The sequence below is a fragment of the Elgaria multicarinata genome, chromosome 2 (genome assembly GCF_023053635.1).
Source record: "Elgaria multicarinata webbii isolate HBS135686 ecotype San Diego chromosome 2, rElgMul1.1.pri, whole genome shotgun sequence".
Lineage (NCBI taxonomy): Eukaryota > Metazoa > Chordata > Lepidosauria > Squamata > Anguidae > Elgaria > Elgaria multicarinata.
In genome coordinates this window covers 21,678,003-21,696,692 of record NC_086172.1, presented here as the reverse complement: position 1 = coordinate 21,696,692, position 18,690 = coordinate 21,678,003, and the positions used below count along the sequence as shown (strand labels likewise).

The 18,690-nt window shown below is 43.6% G+C and overlaps 1 protein-coding gene across 1 annotated transcript in view; it reads left to right on the top strand.

The window, feature by feature from the left end:
- The first annotated feature begins 2,901 nt into the window (after positions 1–2,901).
- The window catches only part of PIKFYVE (phosphoinositide kinase, FYVE-type zinc finger containing), a 112,889-nt gene continuing 97,100 nt past the window's right edge, over positions 2,902–18,690 (top strand). Inside the window, exons 1-3 of the mRNA XM_063116108.1 lie at positions 2,902–2,955; positions 10,515–10,696; positions 14,159–14,338. Coding sequence (XP_062972178.1) covers positions 10,525–10,696; positions 14,159–14,338 — 352 coding nt within the window. The 5' untranslated portion in view covers positions 2,902–2,955; positions 10,515–10,524. The remainder of the gene's footprint in view (positions 2,956–10,514; positions 10,697–14,158; positions 14,339–18,690) is intronic.

The window sequence follows — 18,690 nt, the reverse complement described above, 5'->3', positions numbered from 1 at the left end:
ACCGCTATAAAGCAGTAGTGTGGTTCCTGTCTTTTAAATACCGCTTTCATAGTGGAATATCCTGCTTGGTGTAGATGAGCCCACTGGCCATTGAAGAAGACTTCGTGTGGAAACGCTTTTGGCCAAGCCAATCAAGTTTTTGTGTGATTATACTATTGATTCTGTTAATATAAGTGCTCTTTATAATCTGCTTTTATTAGTGTATTAAACCTTGTTCATTGTTTACACCCTAAACTTTTTTGTTATCAATTGTATTGGGTTTTGGTTAAGGTTAGCACTTTTTTGTTGTGCCTGTACTTAGTTCTCACAAAGCCTGTGTCTAGGCTGTACCACTACAATACATACATGTATTGTATGGATGGGCACTCAGTCATATTAGCCCTCACATACGGTCTGAAGCAGTAACCAGCTCTGGTGCTGTGAAGGATGATAAGTCTTTAATGTCAAAAGATAAGATTTTTATTTTAAAAAAACCTCGAAAAGCTCAATGTTTCGGATACCAGGATCCTTCATCAGGAGCAAAGGTTGACACTTTTTCTATGGAGCATCCTCTCTTTATGAAGGATCCTGGTATCCGAAACGTTGAGCTTTTCGAGTTTTTTTTTTAAATAAAAATCTTATCTTTTGATAATACCATTTAAGACTTATCCTTCACAGCAGAGAGCCAGTCTCTCTTCTCACACTGCTTAGTGGTTATTTTTCTCCTTTTTCTTCTCATCTGAAGCAGTAACCACCAGATACAGGTTTACCACCTCATTGTGAGGCCCAACCTCTGGCCTGTCCCATATACGTTTTGGTTAATGGGTGAACACCATCTTTTGAAGAGAGAACTGAAAACCAGGGTAAATGTCACCTGTAAAATTAGCTAAACTGTATAAGGGTGCCTCAAGAAAATGTTGGAAATGCAAGGAAGAAGAAGGAACTTCTTATCATCTTTGGTGGATTTGTAAAAAAGCCAAAACATATTGGACCTAAATACATTCTTCAATTCAAAAAATATTAAAGAAATATAGAAATGAAACCGGAAACTTTCTTACTCTGATTAATGGATAAACAACTAAAAGAGAAGGGGGGGACGACTTTATTTTTGTACATGATAGCGGCAGTGAGACGGTTATACACAGAAAACTGAAAAAATGAAACAACACCAACAACGGATGAATGGATGTTGAAGATGCTGGAATTGGCAGATATGGCAAAACTCACAGCGATAATGAGAGAAAGATTAACAACTATGTTTATGTTGGAGTCAAAACCTTTGATAGAATATTTGCAAAAGACAGAGAAAAATGATGTATTTGTTTGTGAATTTTAGTATTAATAGTATCAGTTCCTTTATTGTTTATAGCCAATGGCCATTACAATGTCATATGAACCATTAAAACATTAGTCTAGTTAATACAGTTAAACATTTAAAACATTAAAACTATGTGGAAAGAGAGGAAAAGAAGAGGGGGAGGGAAGAAGAAATAAATGTGATTGAAGTATTAATTGTAATTAAAGAATTAGAGAAATGTATGATTCTGTGAATTCAATGTATGAGATTCAGATAAGTCATACACGGTTTGGGGCCAGGTTATTTGAAGGAATGCCTCCTCCCATATGTACAAAACAGGGCAGCCTGTTTACTAACAGGAACTGGCCAGCAAGATCACATCACACCAGTCCTTTTACAACTTTATTGGCTGCCAGTCCAGGTCTGGGCCCAATTCAAAGTGCTAGTATTGACATTCAAAGCCCTAAATGGTTTGGGGCAAGGTTATTTGAAGGAACGCCTCCTCCCATATGTACCTGCCTGGACCTTAAGATCATCCACAGGGGCCCTTCTCTGTGAGCCCCTGCCAAAGGAAGTGAGGCAGGTGGCTACCAGGAGGAGGGCTTTCTCTGCTGTGGCACCCTGGTTGCGGAATGAGCTCCCCAGAGAGGTCCGCCTGGCGCCTACACTGTACTCTTTTCATCGCCAGCTGAAGACCTGTTTATTCTCTCAGTATTTTAACACTTAGTTTTAACATAAATTTAAATTTTACTGTTCTAACTCTGTATTTTAATCTTATATCAATTTTTGCTGCGTGGTCATGAAGAGGGCAAAAAATAATAATACTTTAACCTTATCCTTAAATGTTTTTTATTGTATTTTAGTGTAGTTGTTTTTGTGTTGTATGTATTATATGCGGTGTAAAGACTGTGTGTTTGTGATGTTTAAAATAAGATAACTCATGAGCCTGCCCATGCTTTGAGATCTTCTGGAGAAGCCCTTCTTTCAGTCCCACCATCTTCACAGGTGTGCTTGTTGGGAACTTGGGAGAGGGCCTTCTCGGTGGCTGTACCAGTGCTCTGGAACTCTCTTCCCGGGGAAGCTAGAGACTGGCTCCCTCCTTGATGGGCTTCCGGAAGCAGGCTAAAACTTTTTTGTTCCAGCAGGCCTTTGGAGAATAATCTGGCCCTCCATCTATGTTAAGGACTTGTACATTGTCGTGTATTTTAAACGTTTATGTTTTAATATTGCAATTTTAAAAAAAATGTTTTTTGTACATTTCTTTTCTTAGGTTTAAAATGTACATGTTTTAAATTTTGTAAGGCCGCCTTGAAGGCCCAATATTGGGCAAAAGGCAGGATACTACTACTACTACTACTAGAAAGAAAACCAGGGTCGACGAACGCAGGGCTCGTTGGTGGATGCCTGAGTGTGTCTAGGGCATTTTTGTCCCCCTCGCTCTGCTTTTCTGGCATCGACTGTGCCGCCTGTGAGTGGCCGGAGGCGGCATGCAAGCAGCTCCTCCTCCGGCCCGTTGCCTGCCCGGGAGGAGAGACAGGAAGTGGGCGCCGGGGAGGAAGCGCGTCCCAGCCGAGTCAGGTGCTTTCTTCGCCGGGCAGCCTCCCTCCCTCCCTCCGCCCCGCCTCCCCCGGATCCTGCTTCCTCCAGGAGCAGGGGAATCGCAGCCTGCTACGGAGCAGGTAGGCAAGACGGGAAGAGGGTCTGCTTGGGGCAGCAGCAGGGAAGGAAGGAGGCACCTTTGCGGCGGCGGGGGCTAAAAGGCAAATAAATACCATTTATGGAGACCCGAGATCCTGGTAAATGGATCTCGGGTCTTCTGGCGCGGAGATGAGGCCAGGAGGGTTTTTTAATTCACGATCTTAAGTTTGTGTCGCCTTGTAAGTTCCATTGAACTCAATGGGCTGAGCTAAGTTTAGGATCAGTCTGTCGACCACAGTGCATTGGCCAACACTTTTTCTAGGGTGCTGACAAGCCCTTGAAACGCATCCTTTTATTTACCTGTTTTGTTCCTCCTCTATCAACAGCTGGGTGTGGTCTGGTGGAGCAGCTTTGGGATTTGGGGTGGATCAGCGTTCAAGTCTTGTCTCAATGTTACACACGTGTATGTGTGTGGCAGAAGGGAAGGTGCTGTTTATATGTGTGTGTCCCTGGGCTCATCTACACCAAGCAGAAATCCCACTGTGAAATTGGTACATAAAAGGCAGAAGTCACACTACTGCATAATAATAATAATAATAATAATAATAATAATAATAATAATAATAATAATTTCTTACCCGCCTCTCCCTTTGGATCGAGGCGGGGAACAACATTAGTGCAGGAATCAACACATTTTTTAAAAATTCTTGATTTTACATTAATCTGGGTAGGCCTGCCAGAATAAGGCTAATCTTCAAAGCTGCCTTAAAATCACAAAGGGAGTTAATATTACAAATCTCCTCCGGCAGGCCGTTCCGTAATCCAGGGGCGACAGAAGAAAAGGTCCTCTGGGAAACTGATGTCAGCCTAGTCTTGGCTGACTGAAGTAAGTTCTCCCCGGACTGTATGGGAGAAGGTGATCCCGCAGGTAACCTGGACTCAAACCATTTAGGGCTTTAAAGGTAATGACCAACACTTTGTACTTTGCCTGGAAACTAATCGGCAGCCAGTGGAGTGATTTTAATGTTGGGTAATATGATCACCCCTAGATGTACCGGTGACCAACCTGGCTGCCATATTTTGAACTAGTTGAAGTTTCTGAACTAGGTACAATGGTAGCCCTATGTACTGCGCATTGCAGAAGTCGAGCCTTGAGGTTACCAGCGCATGCACAACCGTCTTTAGGTCTTCTGACTCTAAGAAGGGTATCGAAGTGCACTGACAACTGTTGGGGCCCATTGACACATGCCATATACCACTTTCATAGTGCTATATCCTGCTTGGTGTAGATGTGTCATGAGCCCCAACACTTCAGTGCCACTATAAAGCAGTAGTGTAGATCCTGCAGTGCACTTCAATATCACTATGAAGCAGTAGTGTGGCTCCTGCCTTTTATATACCGCGTTCATACCTCTTTCATAGTGGAATATCCTGCTTGGTGTAGATGAGGCCCCTGTTTTTAAAACTGGAACTATAGTGATGAAATGCGGAAGGCAAGGAGTGTACAACACACCCTTGCAAAGGAGAAGAAGGTTGTTGTACCTTTAGAAACTGACCAGCCAAGGGTACTTTGCGTAAGAGTGTGACTTTTTTTGCCCTTGTATGACAAGCTGCTTCTCCTGCGATCCCCTCCTCTTCACCAGTGGTGGGCAGAAGGTAGATCTCCAGATGTTTTGGGCTTCAACTAGCAGAAGTGCCTGCCAACATGGACAGTGGTTAGGGATGCTGTGAAATGATGCCCAAAACATCTGGAGAGAGAGAAAAGGGAGGAGCAAATTCTCAGGATGCTGAACTTTTTATTTGTATGTTGAAGAGCCCAGTGTGTTTTGGCCTGTATCTTTTCAAGTCCTCCTTCAGGGGGTTGTAGGAAGATGTCTGCAAAAAAATTCTTATCAACAGAATGTCTTTCTCAGATTGTTAATAGTGACTATAATAGGCTCTTCAACGTACGAATTAAAAGTTAAGCATCCTGAGAATTTACTTCTCCCTTTTTTCCCACCTGGTGTGGGTGCTTTTCTCCCTTGTTTTTGATTCAAAACATCTGGAGATCTACTTTCTGCCCACTGCACTTCCTTCACAATACATTATTAGGTGATTTTTCTATGATGGCGGGTAGCTTTGTAAGGTACTCTGTTTTAAAACATGAGATGAGCATTAAGAGACTGCATTACTAGGGCTTAAAATATTGAAGCAGTTTCTTCTCATTTAACTTATTGGACCTTTCTTCAAGACAGTAGTTGGTTTTAAGTTGCAAGGCTAGAATAGTCTTATGTAGAGAAGCGTGTCTGAGGTTGTGTTCAGACGTCACTTTAGTCCAGTGGTCCCAAACTTTTTCAGGTCACTGCCCCCTTGGTTCCACAAACTCATGCCCAGTGCCCCCTACCCTACCCTATAAAAATAATTATTCAGAATAGCGGTTTTCAACAACCCACTAAGGGAGATAATAACAATAAAATTCAAAACAGTAACAATTAATTGAATATTTATTCAAAATCCAATTACATTTTTTTAATTTATTCAATTAACATAATTGATGAACCTGATCCAGTGATATCATCTTTTCAAAGTCTGATAGTCATTTAGCAAGAATATTAGATATCACATTTAGTAACTAGGGTAGAGTACCTCACTATTCTGTAAATTCTTAATGTGATGGGTGGGCTTGATGAAGTGATACCAGTTTCCCAATATCTGGTTTAAAGTCACTTAACATGAGCCTTAAATCACCACGTTTAGTAATCTGGAGTCGATTTCTTTGCTTGGAGAGAAGTAGGCAGACCACACTAAAACCATGTTCCACCAAATATGATATTGGAAATGCAACCAGGAGCTTCTGAACCACTCTCCATAGTGCAGGAGAGCGACCAGAAATTTCCTTCTGTAACCAAAACTCCTGGTACGGAAAAGACCACCTCAAGTGCCCCCTGCCGCCCCCTTGCCTCTTAACGTCCCCTGCCACCACCTTGCCTCTTAGCGGCCCCCTATGCAATCCCACCCACCCCAAGGGGGCAGTACCGCCCACTTTGGGAACCACTGCTTTAGTCCATGATGGCTTGATAAGCTATGCACAATAGCCTATTTTTTAAATAGTCCATGATGCCCTGCCACTCGACCGGGCTAATAAGAGACAGTGTGTAGCTTATTAAACTACTGTGCCTAATCTGACCCATCCCCCAGTCACACTGCAGTCCTCCTGCCCAAACAGTGCCACAGTTTCACCCATTCATTACATTGCAGCGGGGGCTACAAGGAGTGAGATCCTGGTGTCCACCCCAAAGAGGAAGCTTGCAGGGTTGGGACCAAACTTCACACACAGCCTCCCCTACTTGGGATGTGGCGGATGCACCATCAAAACCCTGCATGGTTACACCCAGAGGAGGGTAAATCTCGGGTGCACCAAAAAGTGGGGTGGCACAAATAAACCCTTGGAAGTTTGCAAGGATCGGGATAAAATCTCATAGATAACCTTTATGTGCTCTTAGTAATGCTAAAGTGGTACAGTGCAACTTTGCACTCCCTCTGTAGCCATTGCTGGCATTGACACCTTTAAGTGTTCTTAATACTGCTAAATGCCCCCAGGAAGTTCATAAGCAAGGATCTGACAGTGGTCGCTGTCTCTGTTTATCCTGCAGCATCTGGTATTAAGAATTGCACTGCCTTTGAATATGCAGAATCTATGTCTGGCTGTTATCACTAATGGGTACCGATAAATGTATGGGTAATGACTCCCAAAGCCATCCTTGCTAGTGGTCATTACAACATATGACAGTGAATTCTATAAGCTATTACGTGTTGCATGATAAAGTACCTTTTGTTCATCTTGAATCTGTTGTCAGTTACCTGAATCAACGTAGAGACCAAAATAAGCCACTTGCTTTGAGAAGCAAGCAGTTGAGGGCTGGCAAGAGTGTTCAGTGGTTTCACGTTTGTGATGTAAACAGATAGAACCTCTGGTTAAAGATGCTAAGTATCAATACTGAAGTGCTGGATGAATGCCTGCTGAAATAGATGATTTTGCCTCTTAAAATACAAAATGTGTAGCGCAGATCGCTTTGGTATACTTTCTGGTTTATCTAATGTTTGCAGAGCTGCATGTAATGATTTCAGAATGTAATAAGCCCATATTTATCTTCTACGTGGTTTGGATTACTGGCCCTGTTGCATAATATAGCTTTGTCTTGGTTGCTTGGAGAAAATCTGTGCAGGTTACTTAGATGCGGGACAAGAGGCTGGAAGCATTTCTATAATCAAAAGCTTCTTAAGACTTGATTTTTCTCCACAATCTAGCCTGATTGCAATCCAGAGGCCTTTCTGTTGGCTGGTTTGAGCCATGTGCCTCCCTGACTCCCTCTCTGATACTCATGCTGATGGGGAGTTGGGTCTGTCGGTTGTTCCCTAGGGGCAGAAGGAACAAAACATTTTTGGAATCTTTGCTGCCTGTATCCCTAAAATGAACTCATTTTGTGATATATTTTTTTCCTCATGCTCCTCCCTGAACTAGTCATAGCGGACATGTTTTGTTTTTCCATAGCCAAATGTCAATCTGTACCTTCCTTTTCTTTCTTAACCCAGGATTCTAAACATCCCATGGTGAGTAAGAATTGCTTCTAGGAAATAAAGAAGGGAAATGTTTGTGAACTTTGAAGAGGTGACTCTCCTTTTAAACTGTTGTAGCTTTTAAGGCTTCAAATGACCTAATTAGTATGTTTAAAAAGTGGGCAAGTATTGTGGTCTGCTAACTTTCGTAGCCTTATTTGCAAGGTTTTGTTGATTTGACTCTTTAAAAGGGGGGATTCCTCTACCGATCATGTGAATGAAATCTTATTTAAGGGTATCACTGCACAGTGCAAGAAAAAATAGGGGTGCCATCTATGGCAGCAGCCTTATGCGAAGCTCTTCCACATTCCCATTATCTGTGGCCTGGCATTTCATGTCTTGGAATCATTATGCCATGCGATTTCCCATCCTGGACAGCAGCAACCGGTGGTGTGGATCAGGGATGAGAGAGTTTCAGCATAACCATGTCAGTTCATGAAGTAAACTGTATAGCATGTTACGGGGGAGAAGAACTCAATGCAAGCTTGTAGTATTTTGCAGTAGCTGTGTGTTGACCACAGTAATGTAGGTTTTCTGGAAAAAAAATTGAATTGGAAAATTTTCCAAAGCAAATTAAGTTCATTTGCATAGGAAAATTTTCAGTTTGCATTGAAAAATGTCCTGATGCCCTAGGAATAGGCAACTTTTAGGGCAAAACTTCTAGAGGCACAACTCCCATTATCCCTCACCATTTGGTTATGCTTGTTCCAATGCTAAACTGAAATTAGATTTTCTGACCTTGCCTTAACAGGCATATTTGGGTTATGTTTCCTGGGTTGTATTCACTTGAGGTGGTGAGGGAATGAGCCTGAAGTGATTGCAGCAGGAGTGGGCAACTTCAGTGTGTATGTGTGTCCGTCTGTCCAGATGCCATTTTTGCCCCCCTCCCCGCCTTCTACCAGCTGCAATCCACAGGGCACTGAGAAAGAGAACAGGCTGGTTTGCCACCTGTTTTCTGTGGCAAACCGCTACTAAGAGAGCCTAAAGTGGCCAAATCTTGCATGAAAACAACTGAGATTTGGCTATTTTAGGCGTCCGTAGTGGTTTGCCACAGAAATCGAGAGCAGTGAATTTCAGCAGCGGGTGATGGCAAGGCCTCACCATGGGGCAATGAAGGCGAAGGGTTATATTCACAGAATCACAGAATAGTAGAGTTGGAAGGGGCCTGTAAGGTCTTCGAGTCCAACCCTCTGCTCAATACAGCAGTATTATGGAAGGAAACCTGGGTTAGAAAAAGGCACACACAGGCCGAGGGCTTTCAACCTCTGGAGGCATGAGGGAACCAACATAGATATTTGTGCTGGGGGATTGAGAGGCTCTGGTCCTTTCTACCTTTTCAGAAAAATGGCAGGGGCGCTCTATCCTCTTATATCTAGCAGGACCCCTTTGTCTTGTCTTTGTGTCTGCACGCAGGGCTGGGCAAAGCTGGTAGTAGGTCCGGGCCAGATGGGAAACGTAGGCCCCATTTCAAACTGCTCATTAAGTATTTTTTAATCAGTTCTAAATACATATGAACTAGAACGATTGATAAAAAAGGTCATGGCAAGCACTTTTATTCAAGATGTATATAAGACATCACTTCTTCACATTCAGAAATGCTTTACGTGCTTTTCTTTGGGCAAATTCATAATCAGCAACAGAAAAATCAAGCGACTTTGTCCAAGGGGACTCGGAGTAGCCCCCCCTCAAAATCATAGGCCCATGCCAACTGGCCTCTCTGCACGTGAACTCATTGAACTTTAAAAATGGGCAGATTCATCATTGAAAGAGAATTGTGTGCCCCTCCTCCTGAATGGTTTATTTATTTATTTATTACATTTATATACCGCCCCCATAGCGAGAGCTCTCTGGGCGGTTTATTTGTGAATGTTCCAGCTGTAGAACCTGTACATACCCCCTCCCAGGGCGCATCTAACCAGTGGTGAGTGTGTGAACACTCTATGAAGCAGAAGTAAGAAGAAGAGCCCCAATTATATATAAAGCCAGGGAGGGTGGGGAGATATTTTTTAGAGCGGGAGAGGGGAGTGGGAGCTGAATCCTCTCCCACCCGCCACAGCTTAACTCCCCACAGTTCATTCCTCTCTTCACCCCCTCCCCAGGTGCTTTTCACTCCAGCTGAGTGCTGGTGGTACCAGAAATAAGCTCACCTGGGGAGAGTGGAATCTGGGAAGTAAGCGCATACTTCTGTTTGCAGCCCTGCCTGTAAACTTCACTCATTGAACACAAAAGAATAGACCAGGGGCAGGAGGTGGGCGTGAGGAGGGAGAGAAAGTGGAACAGGCTTCTCTGACAGATACAATGTCCAGCTTGTGGGATTTCTTATGTATTTATGTATTTATTTCATTTTTATACCGCCCAATAGCCGAAGCTCTCTGGGCAGTTCACAAAAATTAAAACCACAAAGAGCATAAAAACAACCAACAATTTAAAAACACAAAGACAAAATACCATATAATAAGCACAACCAGGATAAAACCACACAGCAAAAATTGATAGAGGTTAAAATATGAGATTAAAACAGCGGAGTTTAATTTTAAGTTAAATCAGGTGTTAAAATACTGAGAAAATAAAAAGGTCTTCAGCTGGCGACGGAAGGAAAACAATGTAAGCGCCAGGTGAACCTCTCTGGGGAGCTCATTCCGCAACTGGGGTGTCACAGCAGAGAAAGCCCTCCTCCTAGTAGCCACCTGCCTCATTTCCTTTGGCAGGGGCTCACAGAGAAGGACCCGTACTTATCACACCTACTCATGGTGTGATAAGTTGACGCAGTGTAAGTGACCTCCTCAGATCAGTGCTGCACCGTGTAACACTGTGTCTAGATCTGTTCCCTTTGATGGGAATACAGAAGGCCCTTTATAGATTCGTGTTGCAGATGGCCCAGGCTGGTCATGGCCAAATATTCCTTACCTTTCCTGTCTTGTTGGCTGAGAGGGGATGCTAAAATCTGGAAGATGGCTTATGTTTCTTTGGAACATTTTTACATGTGTGCATTCTATTTTCTTAGGATCCATGAAATGGCCACAGATGACAAAGCATCTCCGACACTGGACTCTATGAATGATCTGCCTTACTCTCCTGGCAGTCCCTCTCACCTTACACATTTCAAACCTTTGACTCCTGACCAGGATGAACCTCCATTTAAATCTGCCTACAGTTCTTTTGTAAATCTCTTTCGTTTCAGTAAAGGTAAGTGCTAATTGTCTTTCATTCTGTTTTTACTTTTTATGTGCGAGGGCTTGCTGGTTAAAGTAGTCTGCTTAAACCAATAAACATGCTAATATTACTTGTCACTGGCTGCATTCACATGTAACACCGGGGATGGAGAAATTCTGCCCCGCAGGCCTAATCTGGACTGCGGAGGTTGCCCATAGAGGTTGGGGAGGTTTGGACTCCCTCTGTGCCGGGGTTTTTGGGAGGATTTAGGGAAAATCCACTCACAGGGGATTCCTCTCCCCTGTGCTCCCTGCACAGGGCTCAAAATGTACTGACTGGGTGGCATGAATATATTGTGCCAGGGTTTCATCATCTCTGCTGGCTCCCAGGGTCAGTTTCAGAGCAAAATTTAAAATATTGTTTTTTTGACCTTTAAAAGCCTTTCACGGCTTGGGACCTGAAGGGCCCCTCTTCCCACATGTCCCTACCCAATCATCATCTGAGGCTTTTCTGTTGGTGCTCCTACCAAGCAAGGTATGTCGAGAAGCACTGAGTTCAAGGGCCATTTTTATTGCAGCTCTCCAGTATTAAGACGCTCTCCCCAGCTTTTGGGCACCTGCCTTATATCATTTTGGCAGCCAGGTTGGTCACTGGTACACCCAGGGGTGACCACATTACACCAGTTTTAAAATCTCTTCACTGGCTGCTAATTAGTTTCTGGGCGAAGTATAAAGTGCTGGTTATCACCTTTAAAACTCTACATGGTTTGGGTCCAGGCTACCTGCGGGATCGCCTTCTCCCGTACAATCTGTCCCGCACACTCAGGTCCTCTGGGAAGAATTTACTCCAGTCAACAAAAACAAGGCTGACAACTATTACCCGGAGGACCTTTTCTTCTGCCGCTCCCAGATTGTGGAATGGCCTGCCGGGAGAGATTTGTCAACAGTCTTCCGGATTTTAAGAAAGCCATAAAGACTGATCTCTTCTGGCAGGCGTACCCAGTTGAATTTTAAGGTGTCTTTTAATAACATGCTGCTTTTAATAATGTATTAGTTTTAAATGTTTTAATCAATTATATGTATTTTATGGTGTTTGCATTTGTGTTGTACCCTGCCTCGATCCAGAGGGAGAGGCGGGTAACAAATAAATATATTATTATTATTGTACCAGACAAAGATCTTTTTAATTTACTTGGCCATTTAAAGCTATGTTGTGGTTCTAATATTACTTTAGCTGTGAGGATTTTCCACTCTGTTTTTTAGGGCACAATCCTATGCAAGTTTAGACGGGGGCGGGGAAGCAGTGCTGGCGGGGGCGTGCTGGGAGTTTTAGATTTATTTATTTTTGTCTAAACATGCATAGGACTGCCCCCCCCCCCCGGTTAAATTGGTTTAGTGCTGTGTATTTGTATTCCTCTGTTTTTAAGTGATGTATTTTGATTTGTTTTTCATTTGTTGCCTTTTATTGTACTCATGGTTGGAGTTTTTTACTCTACGTCGAAAGCCACCTTGAGAATCTTTGTTAGACAAGCTAAAAATAGTCCGAATTATACATATTTAAAAAGTGGTTTCCTTGGCCACATGTTGCCTGCTTGTGCTTTTATATTTAAGAATGACCCATTCCAATCAACAGTCAGCTTACAGGCCGTGGTGGTAATTGTTATGGGGTGGGGAGTTAGAACTGGAGGTGCTGAAGCAATTGATTGGTTTATTATACTTTTAAAACTGCCCAATAACCCAGGTTCTCATGGTCGTGCACAATACATTAAAAACATAAATGATAAAACAGTGAATGAAAGCATGAGTGCCCCACTGCATAGCTTGTAGGGTACAATGCCACTGATACCTGATTGTACAGCTGCACAGGCTGTGCGGAATAACATGACCCTGGTAAAGGCATTAAGCTGGGCTGTTTGGGGAGTGTGTCGAATTGGTGGCCAGAAGCTCTGCGGAGTCCTAACGAAAACGGAGAACTTGCTCTGGAAACTTTGTTCTGAACATGGTGAGGCTGGCCTCCCAAAGGTGGGGCTAGCCGCCCTTGATGTGAAAGCCGGAGTGCTGACCCACCAGTCTCAGTTGAAGCAATGTGTATAGTTCATGTTCTCCCCCCAAGCTCACCCCAAATCAGTATCTGAGCTGATTTATGGTAGTGATTCTTGGGATGAGCATGAAAGGGGACCGCTTCTTGGCACCCTTTTTTCATTTTTTATGCTTTTTGTGTGTGTAAGATTGTGGGTAAACAGTGTAAGGCTGAGTACTTTTACTGGTGGCGATAGATAACTTATCTCAGTCTCAGTTCTCTGCAAATAAATCCATTGAATTCAGTGTGACTTATTTCTGAGAAAGCATGCAGAAAACGGGGCTACCAGAGAGTTCTTCGTCTTCCGCTATGACATAACGTGGGAACTCTGCATCAAGAGAACATACTTGTTATGGAGAGCTGTGGTGACCATTGTAATATATAGGTATACTACCAAAGAAGTAACCTTAAAATAATTAAATTTCTTGTGTATGTGCACACACAAATATGTGTGTGCGTTTGTGGAACCCTTCTTAAAACGTTAAGGCTGCAATCCTGTATGCAATTGCCTGGGAACTTCGTGAAATGGACTTGTGAGTTGAGAAGTATAGCATTATACCGTAAGCCAGGCTAACAGGTTGGCATGCTGTGCTGAAGCTGCAATGTGTCATGTCCTGAGACTCAGCTGCCAATGACTTAACAATTATTATTATACAACCAACACGGATATATTCAAACATCCCTTTAAAACTGATTCTCACTAATCCACTTTTTATTTGTTTTGCTAATAGATGGCTATGGTTCTACAAGCATGACCTTGTAACATTATTTGATCACTTAAAAAATATCATTTCTATGATCGGTGTCTAAGGTTTTGTTCATCAAATGCATAGGTATGAAAGGAGCTGATCTAGCTTTTAAATGTGCAAAGATTTAATCTCTTCTGGGCTCACATACATTGTAAGGTTTATGAAAGATTAAGAGATCAATATGATCACTGTTGTTTTTGTTTACATAGTTGGGATGTCTTTGGAGAGGTCTAAAGGGTAGTAGCAGCTCTCTCTAGCATGCTCTGCTTTTGTTTGCTCTACCTATCTGTGACTGCGTTTGCACATAACAACAGCCCATCAGTTTAAAAGCACCTTTCCCATTTTATCCTGCAACCCACGATCGGCTCCTTTGTAGGTTATGCAGTGGGATGTGCGAACCATGGTCTGTTGTTGGGTTAACTGCTGGGTTGTTTGACCCCTAAACATCTTGTTGGTCCAGGTTCGCACGTCACATTGCACAACCTACAAAGATGCTGACCATGGGTTTGTCCCGAGACTTTCTTGACTTGCTTCCATCTCAGATCTATCCCTTGAGGTGCGAACAAATTCAAAGCTAAATGATTTCTTTGAGAGTAATAGAAAAACATAGCTATTTTTTCATTTCACATCGCTGAAGCTTGATAAGACAAATGTCCACTCTTTCTAGATGATGGTCGACTTGCATCCTCTGTGGAGAGAGCAGAGACTGGCCAGGGCGACCAGCAGGCCCTGAATGCAAACTGGTCAAGTCCGCAACATTCCTTGAGGTCACAGTCGCTGAGGTCGTCACCTGTCGCTTACAAAAAAACTCAAACTTCTGGGGATAGAAGATCTTCTGCATCATTAGGTAAAAGACCTGGGCTTCAAAAGTGATGATCTTTTTTTTATACAGCTTCAAAATTATCCAAATATCCAGCTCAAGAGATTCTCTGTGCTTTAAAAATAATAATCTTCACCCTCTGTTTGGAAACCTGAAAACTCAGGATTTTTTGTGATTTGGTATTCACCTAAGTAAGCAGGACATCTTGCATCTGTTTTCTGCTCCTTTCTTTTGTTACTCTGCATGGATTTTCTAATAATGCGCCTAACTTAAAATGTTATGTTTACCTTTCTCTCTCCCCTCCCTAGGGTTGCCACTGAATCCGCAAAACCGGGGCAATTTTTTTTGTGGGAGGCTAGGATTTTTTAAAAAACTGAGCAATATGTAAAGGTCTAGGGAAAGCCCAATTTTTCAATTAAAACATCAACAACTGTAAAACCGGACATCTTAAATTCACTGCAACTTACTTCCAAGTAACAGATTTGAGGCTTGCAACCCAAATCCAAGGACGTGGATTTTTGAAGGGCGATTTTTGGGGGAGTGACTTTCCTTTCCTTTCTCCCCTCTCTCCTTTCCTCTCCTTCACCCCCTCATCCCCCTTCGCTCGCTCCCTCCTGTCCCCCATAAAACTCTCTTTCTTCCCTCACAAATAACCTAGCAGCTCCGCCTCGGGCTTACCCTAAAGGTCTGACCACAACCAGCCAAGCTCACCAAACTCCTTTGCATTGCATAGGACTCAGGTAGCCGGAGGAGAGCACGTGCGCCTTTCCTCGCAGTTGCTGTAGTTCTGTGCAGCCGCTGGCTCAATAAAGTGAGTCACGGTGAGTGACTCAGATGAGCCTGTGGAGGAGCAGTGATGCTCTGGAAAAAGCACCGGATTGATGCGTCTTTTTCTCTGCTGCTGCCGCTTCGCTGAGCAGGCTCAAGGCACCATTTTGGAGGTCAGAATTTCTCCGGCCAGCTGGACCAGGAATCCGAGATTCTTGCCCAGCCGGTCGGGACATTTCAGAATCTCCTGGAAATCGGGACATTCCCGGTTTTCCGGGATGTATGGCAACCCTATCCCCCCTGCCCTTGTTACAGAGATGGCTATTGAAAGTGTGGGAGGAAGTGTATACGTGAAAGCAGGTGGACAGACGATAGCACTAAAATCTGTGCTCATTGAAGTCCTGTGGTCGACAGCTTCTTGTTTCTCAGGGTATAGCAAAAACTGGCAAATGCACACTTCCACGTAGCATTAAAGCCTGTTTTAAAATAAAAGCTGCTATTTATCTACAGGGGAATGCTGGCTTTTGAATCCGAGACCATTACAAAGTGTTCTCAAATCCTATATGAATGACTGGCCTGTATTCAGGGTTCTGTAGTCCTAATGTGAGCCTGCATATTCCTGGGTCACTAATGCTGCTTCCATAACATCAGAAAAGGCCTGGCGGTGCAGGATTCAACTGGCCTTCCAAGGTTACATAATGGGGCAGTGACCGAACTAGGTTAAAATTAAACAGTTCCTAAGGCTGAAGTCCAAACCGTTCTTTGGAGTGAAATACCCTCTCTTAGGAGTCCTGAGTCCTCTTCATGCTGAGCCTGACAACTTCATTTTCAGTGAGAGACCAGAGTAACACTGAACCATGCTGCGTTTTGTGCAGGGAGTTTGTAGTGGAGTGCCTGATTCATTTTTAACTAATTGCACCCACAGCAGTGGGGAGAGGAACAGTTGCTAATTGGATCAGGGCGGTGGTATGAAGAGTAGGGCATAGAATCATAGAATCATAGAATAGCAGAGTTGGAAGGGGCCTACAAGGCCATCAAGTCAAACCCCCTGCTCAATGCAGGAATCCACCCTAAAGCATCCCTGACAGATGGTTGTCCAGCTGCCTCTTGAATGACTCTAGTGTGGGAGAGCCCACAACCTCCCTAGGTAACTGATTCCATTGTCGTACTGCTCTAACAGGAAGTTTTTCCTGATGTCCAGCCAGCATCTGGCTTCCTTTAACTTGAGCCCATTATTCCGTGTCCTGCATTCTGGGAGGATCGAGAAGAGATCCTGGCCCTCCTCTGCGTGACAACCTTTTAAGTATTGGGAGAGTGCTATCCTGTATCTCCTGAATCTTCTCTTCTCCAGGCTAAACATGCCCAGTTCTTTCAATCTCTCTTCATAGGCCTTTGTTTCCAGACCCCTGATCATCCTGGTTGCCCTCCTCTGAACACGCTCCAGCTTGTCTGCGTCCTTCTTGAATTGTGGAGCCAAGAACTGGACTCAATACTCTAGATGAGGCCTAACCAGGGCCGAATAGAGAGGAACCAGCATCTTTGACTCTGCTATTTTTCTGATTTAGTTTGTCCCCACTAGTTGCTTTTTATTCTGGACTAGCATCGCCGAGGAGGGGAGGCAAGCGGCTGTCAGTGGACGTGCCCAGTCCCAATGTGTCTGGGACTGCCTCAGCCTGCACTTCTCACCCACCAAGTGCTCCATCAGGAGCCTGTACCGAAGGGGCAAGGTGGAGGCCGTGCCGGGCACTTCCCCTGCTTTGTTGGGTCCAGTTTCTAGGCATGCACAGAGTACAACCAGACCTATCAGCCTGCCAAATTTAAAGTTTCTAAGTCATCTGGAAGTGGGTAAACATTTCCGGACATACAACGCACACACATACTTTCCGCTTTATAGGTAGAGATGGTGGTTATGGAATACAGGCATCTGTATCATTCCTTTTTTTCTCCAAAGAGTAAGTATTCTTTTGGGGGGAGTTAGGATTGGAATAAATGCTGTGGAGGAGGACATTTAAATGCCCCTATGTTGCTTTCCTCATTGAAGTAGCTCTGGGTAACTATCTGAATTTAGCACACGAGAAGTCAGGCCAAAAATATATATATGTTGACCTTAGGCAGAGAAAGCTGTCATGCTAAAGTAGTTAGCTTTTTCAGCATTTCAGATTATTAGTCCTAGACACATGGTGAAAAGTATGAAAATCCAAATTGCCGAGTTCACTTCTCTAGTGGTGAGTATCCACCAGGGGGCACTCCTGCCACTGGACATATTGGTTTTCATTCCTTAGTTAAACTTTCAGCTCACGGATCCTTTTAGAGTTTGTCCTTTTTAAAAGCAGCATTCTTAATCCCAAATAGGGAGCAGTGAAGGAGTTCCTTCTCTTTACTCACGGTCCAGAACTGTGTTTCCAGAACAGAGAGAGCAAGATGTCCCTGAGTGGGAAGTTATCTGAAATTATTGAAGTAGCACTATTGAGACTTCAGTGCAAGATATGCGTTCAGAGGTTGCAACTGACTTTTTCAGATTTTAGAAGCGCAACGTGGGAAGCAAGCAGCCTAAGGCAATTAACACCAGGATTACTCTTGATCCTTATTCTTTAAGAATCAGCAAGGAGCACTGAATGATAAAATGCTCACTCGCTCACTCAGTGTTTATAGTGAGACAAGGGCCCATAGTTTCTATTTAAGCCTTGGTTTTCCGCAATCAAACATATGGGTGTATTCTTGCTCTGCTGCTTCTGACTCAAGAGGTCGAGTTTTATTGACAATGGCTACTCAAGGGTCTCTCTTGGAATGTAAGAGGAGGGCCAGGATCTCTACTCGATCCTCCCAGAGTGCAGGACATGGAATAACGGGCTCAAGTTAAAGGAAGCCAGATTCCAGCTGGACATCAGGAAAAACTTGTTGTGGTTAGGTTTTTAACCACAGAAGGAAAAGGACTCTAAAGAGTTAAAAAGATGTCCTTGGCCAGATTGTCTCTGCCAGGAGAAGTCCAGTATGAAGCAGATTCTTCCCTGGCCTACGTGCGGTACGAGATGTACAAGATGAAGAGACTATTGGTTAATTGGGCCAAGGAGAAAAGTGTATTTAAGAAGTCCATGTTGTATGGCTACTTACTGCTGGAACTTACTGCTGGAACTTACTGCTGGAACTTACTGCTGATGTTATACTGCTACGTTGTTGCTGTACTGTGAAAGGACTGTATATATGACCATTTATTCTGTAAGTAATTTATTTAGTGTCAGTAAAGCTTCTTACTGACCAAAGACCGTGAGTGCTTCTTTTTGTTCCTAAATTCAAGCTGAAACCATTTCCAGACTCTACGCTGCTGCTATTTCGCACTCTGCTATATTTTTTGGGTAAGCAATTACCCCGATAGGTTATGGGCCCAGAGAAAGTCTGGAAGGCATAATTTTTTGGTTGCTGGAAAGCTTGAGAGCAAAGGAACGCTGGAGGGAAAGACGGAGTCGAGCTCAGGCAGTTCATCGAGCTCAGACGGGTCTGTATCCAGTGTGAGTCGCGCTCCAGCCCAGCCGGTGAGGATGGCCCAGGTTCAGATGGCATCCAGTATTCCGGTGGAACGGCTGAATGAGAGAAACTACTTAACGTGGTCATTC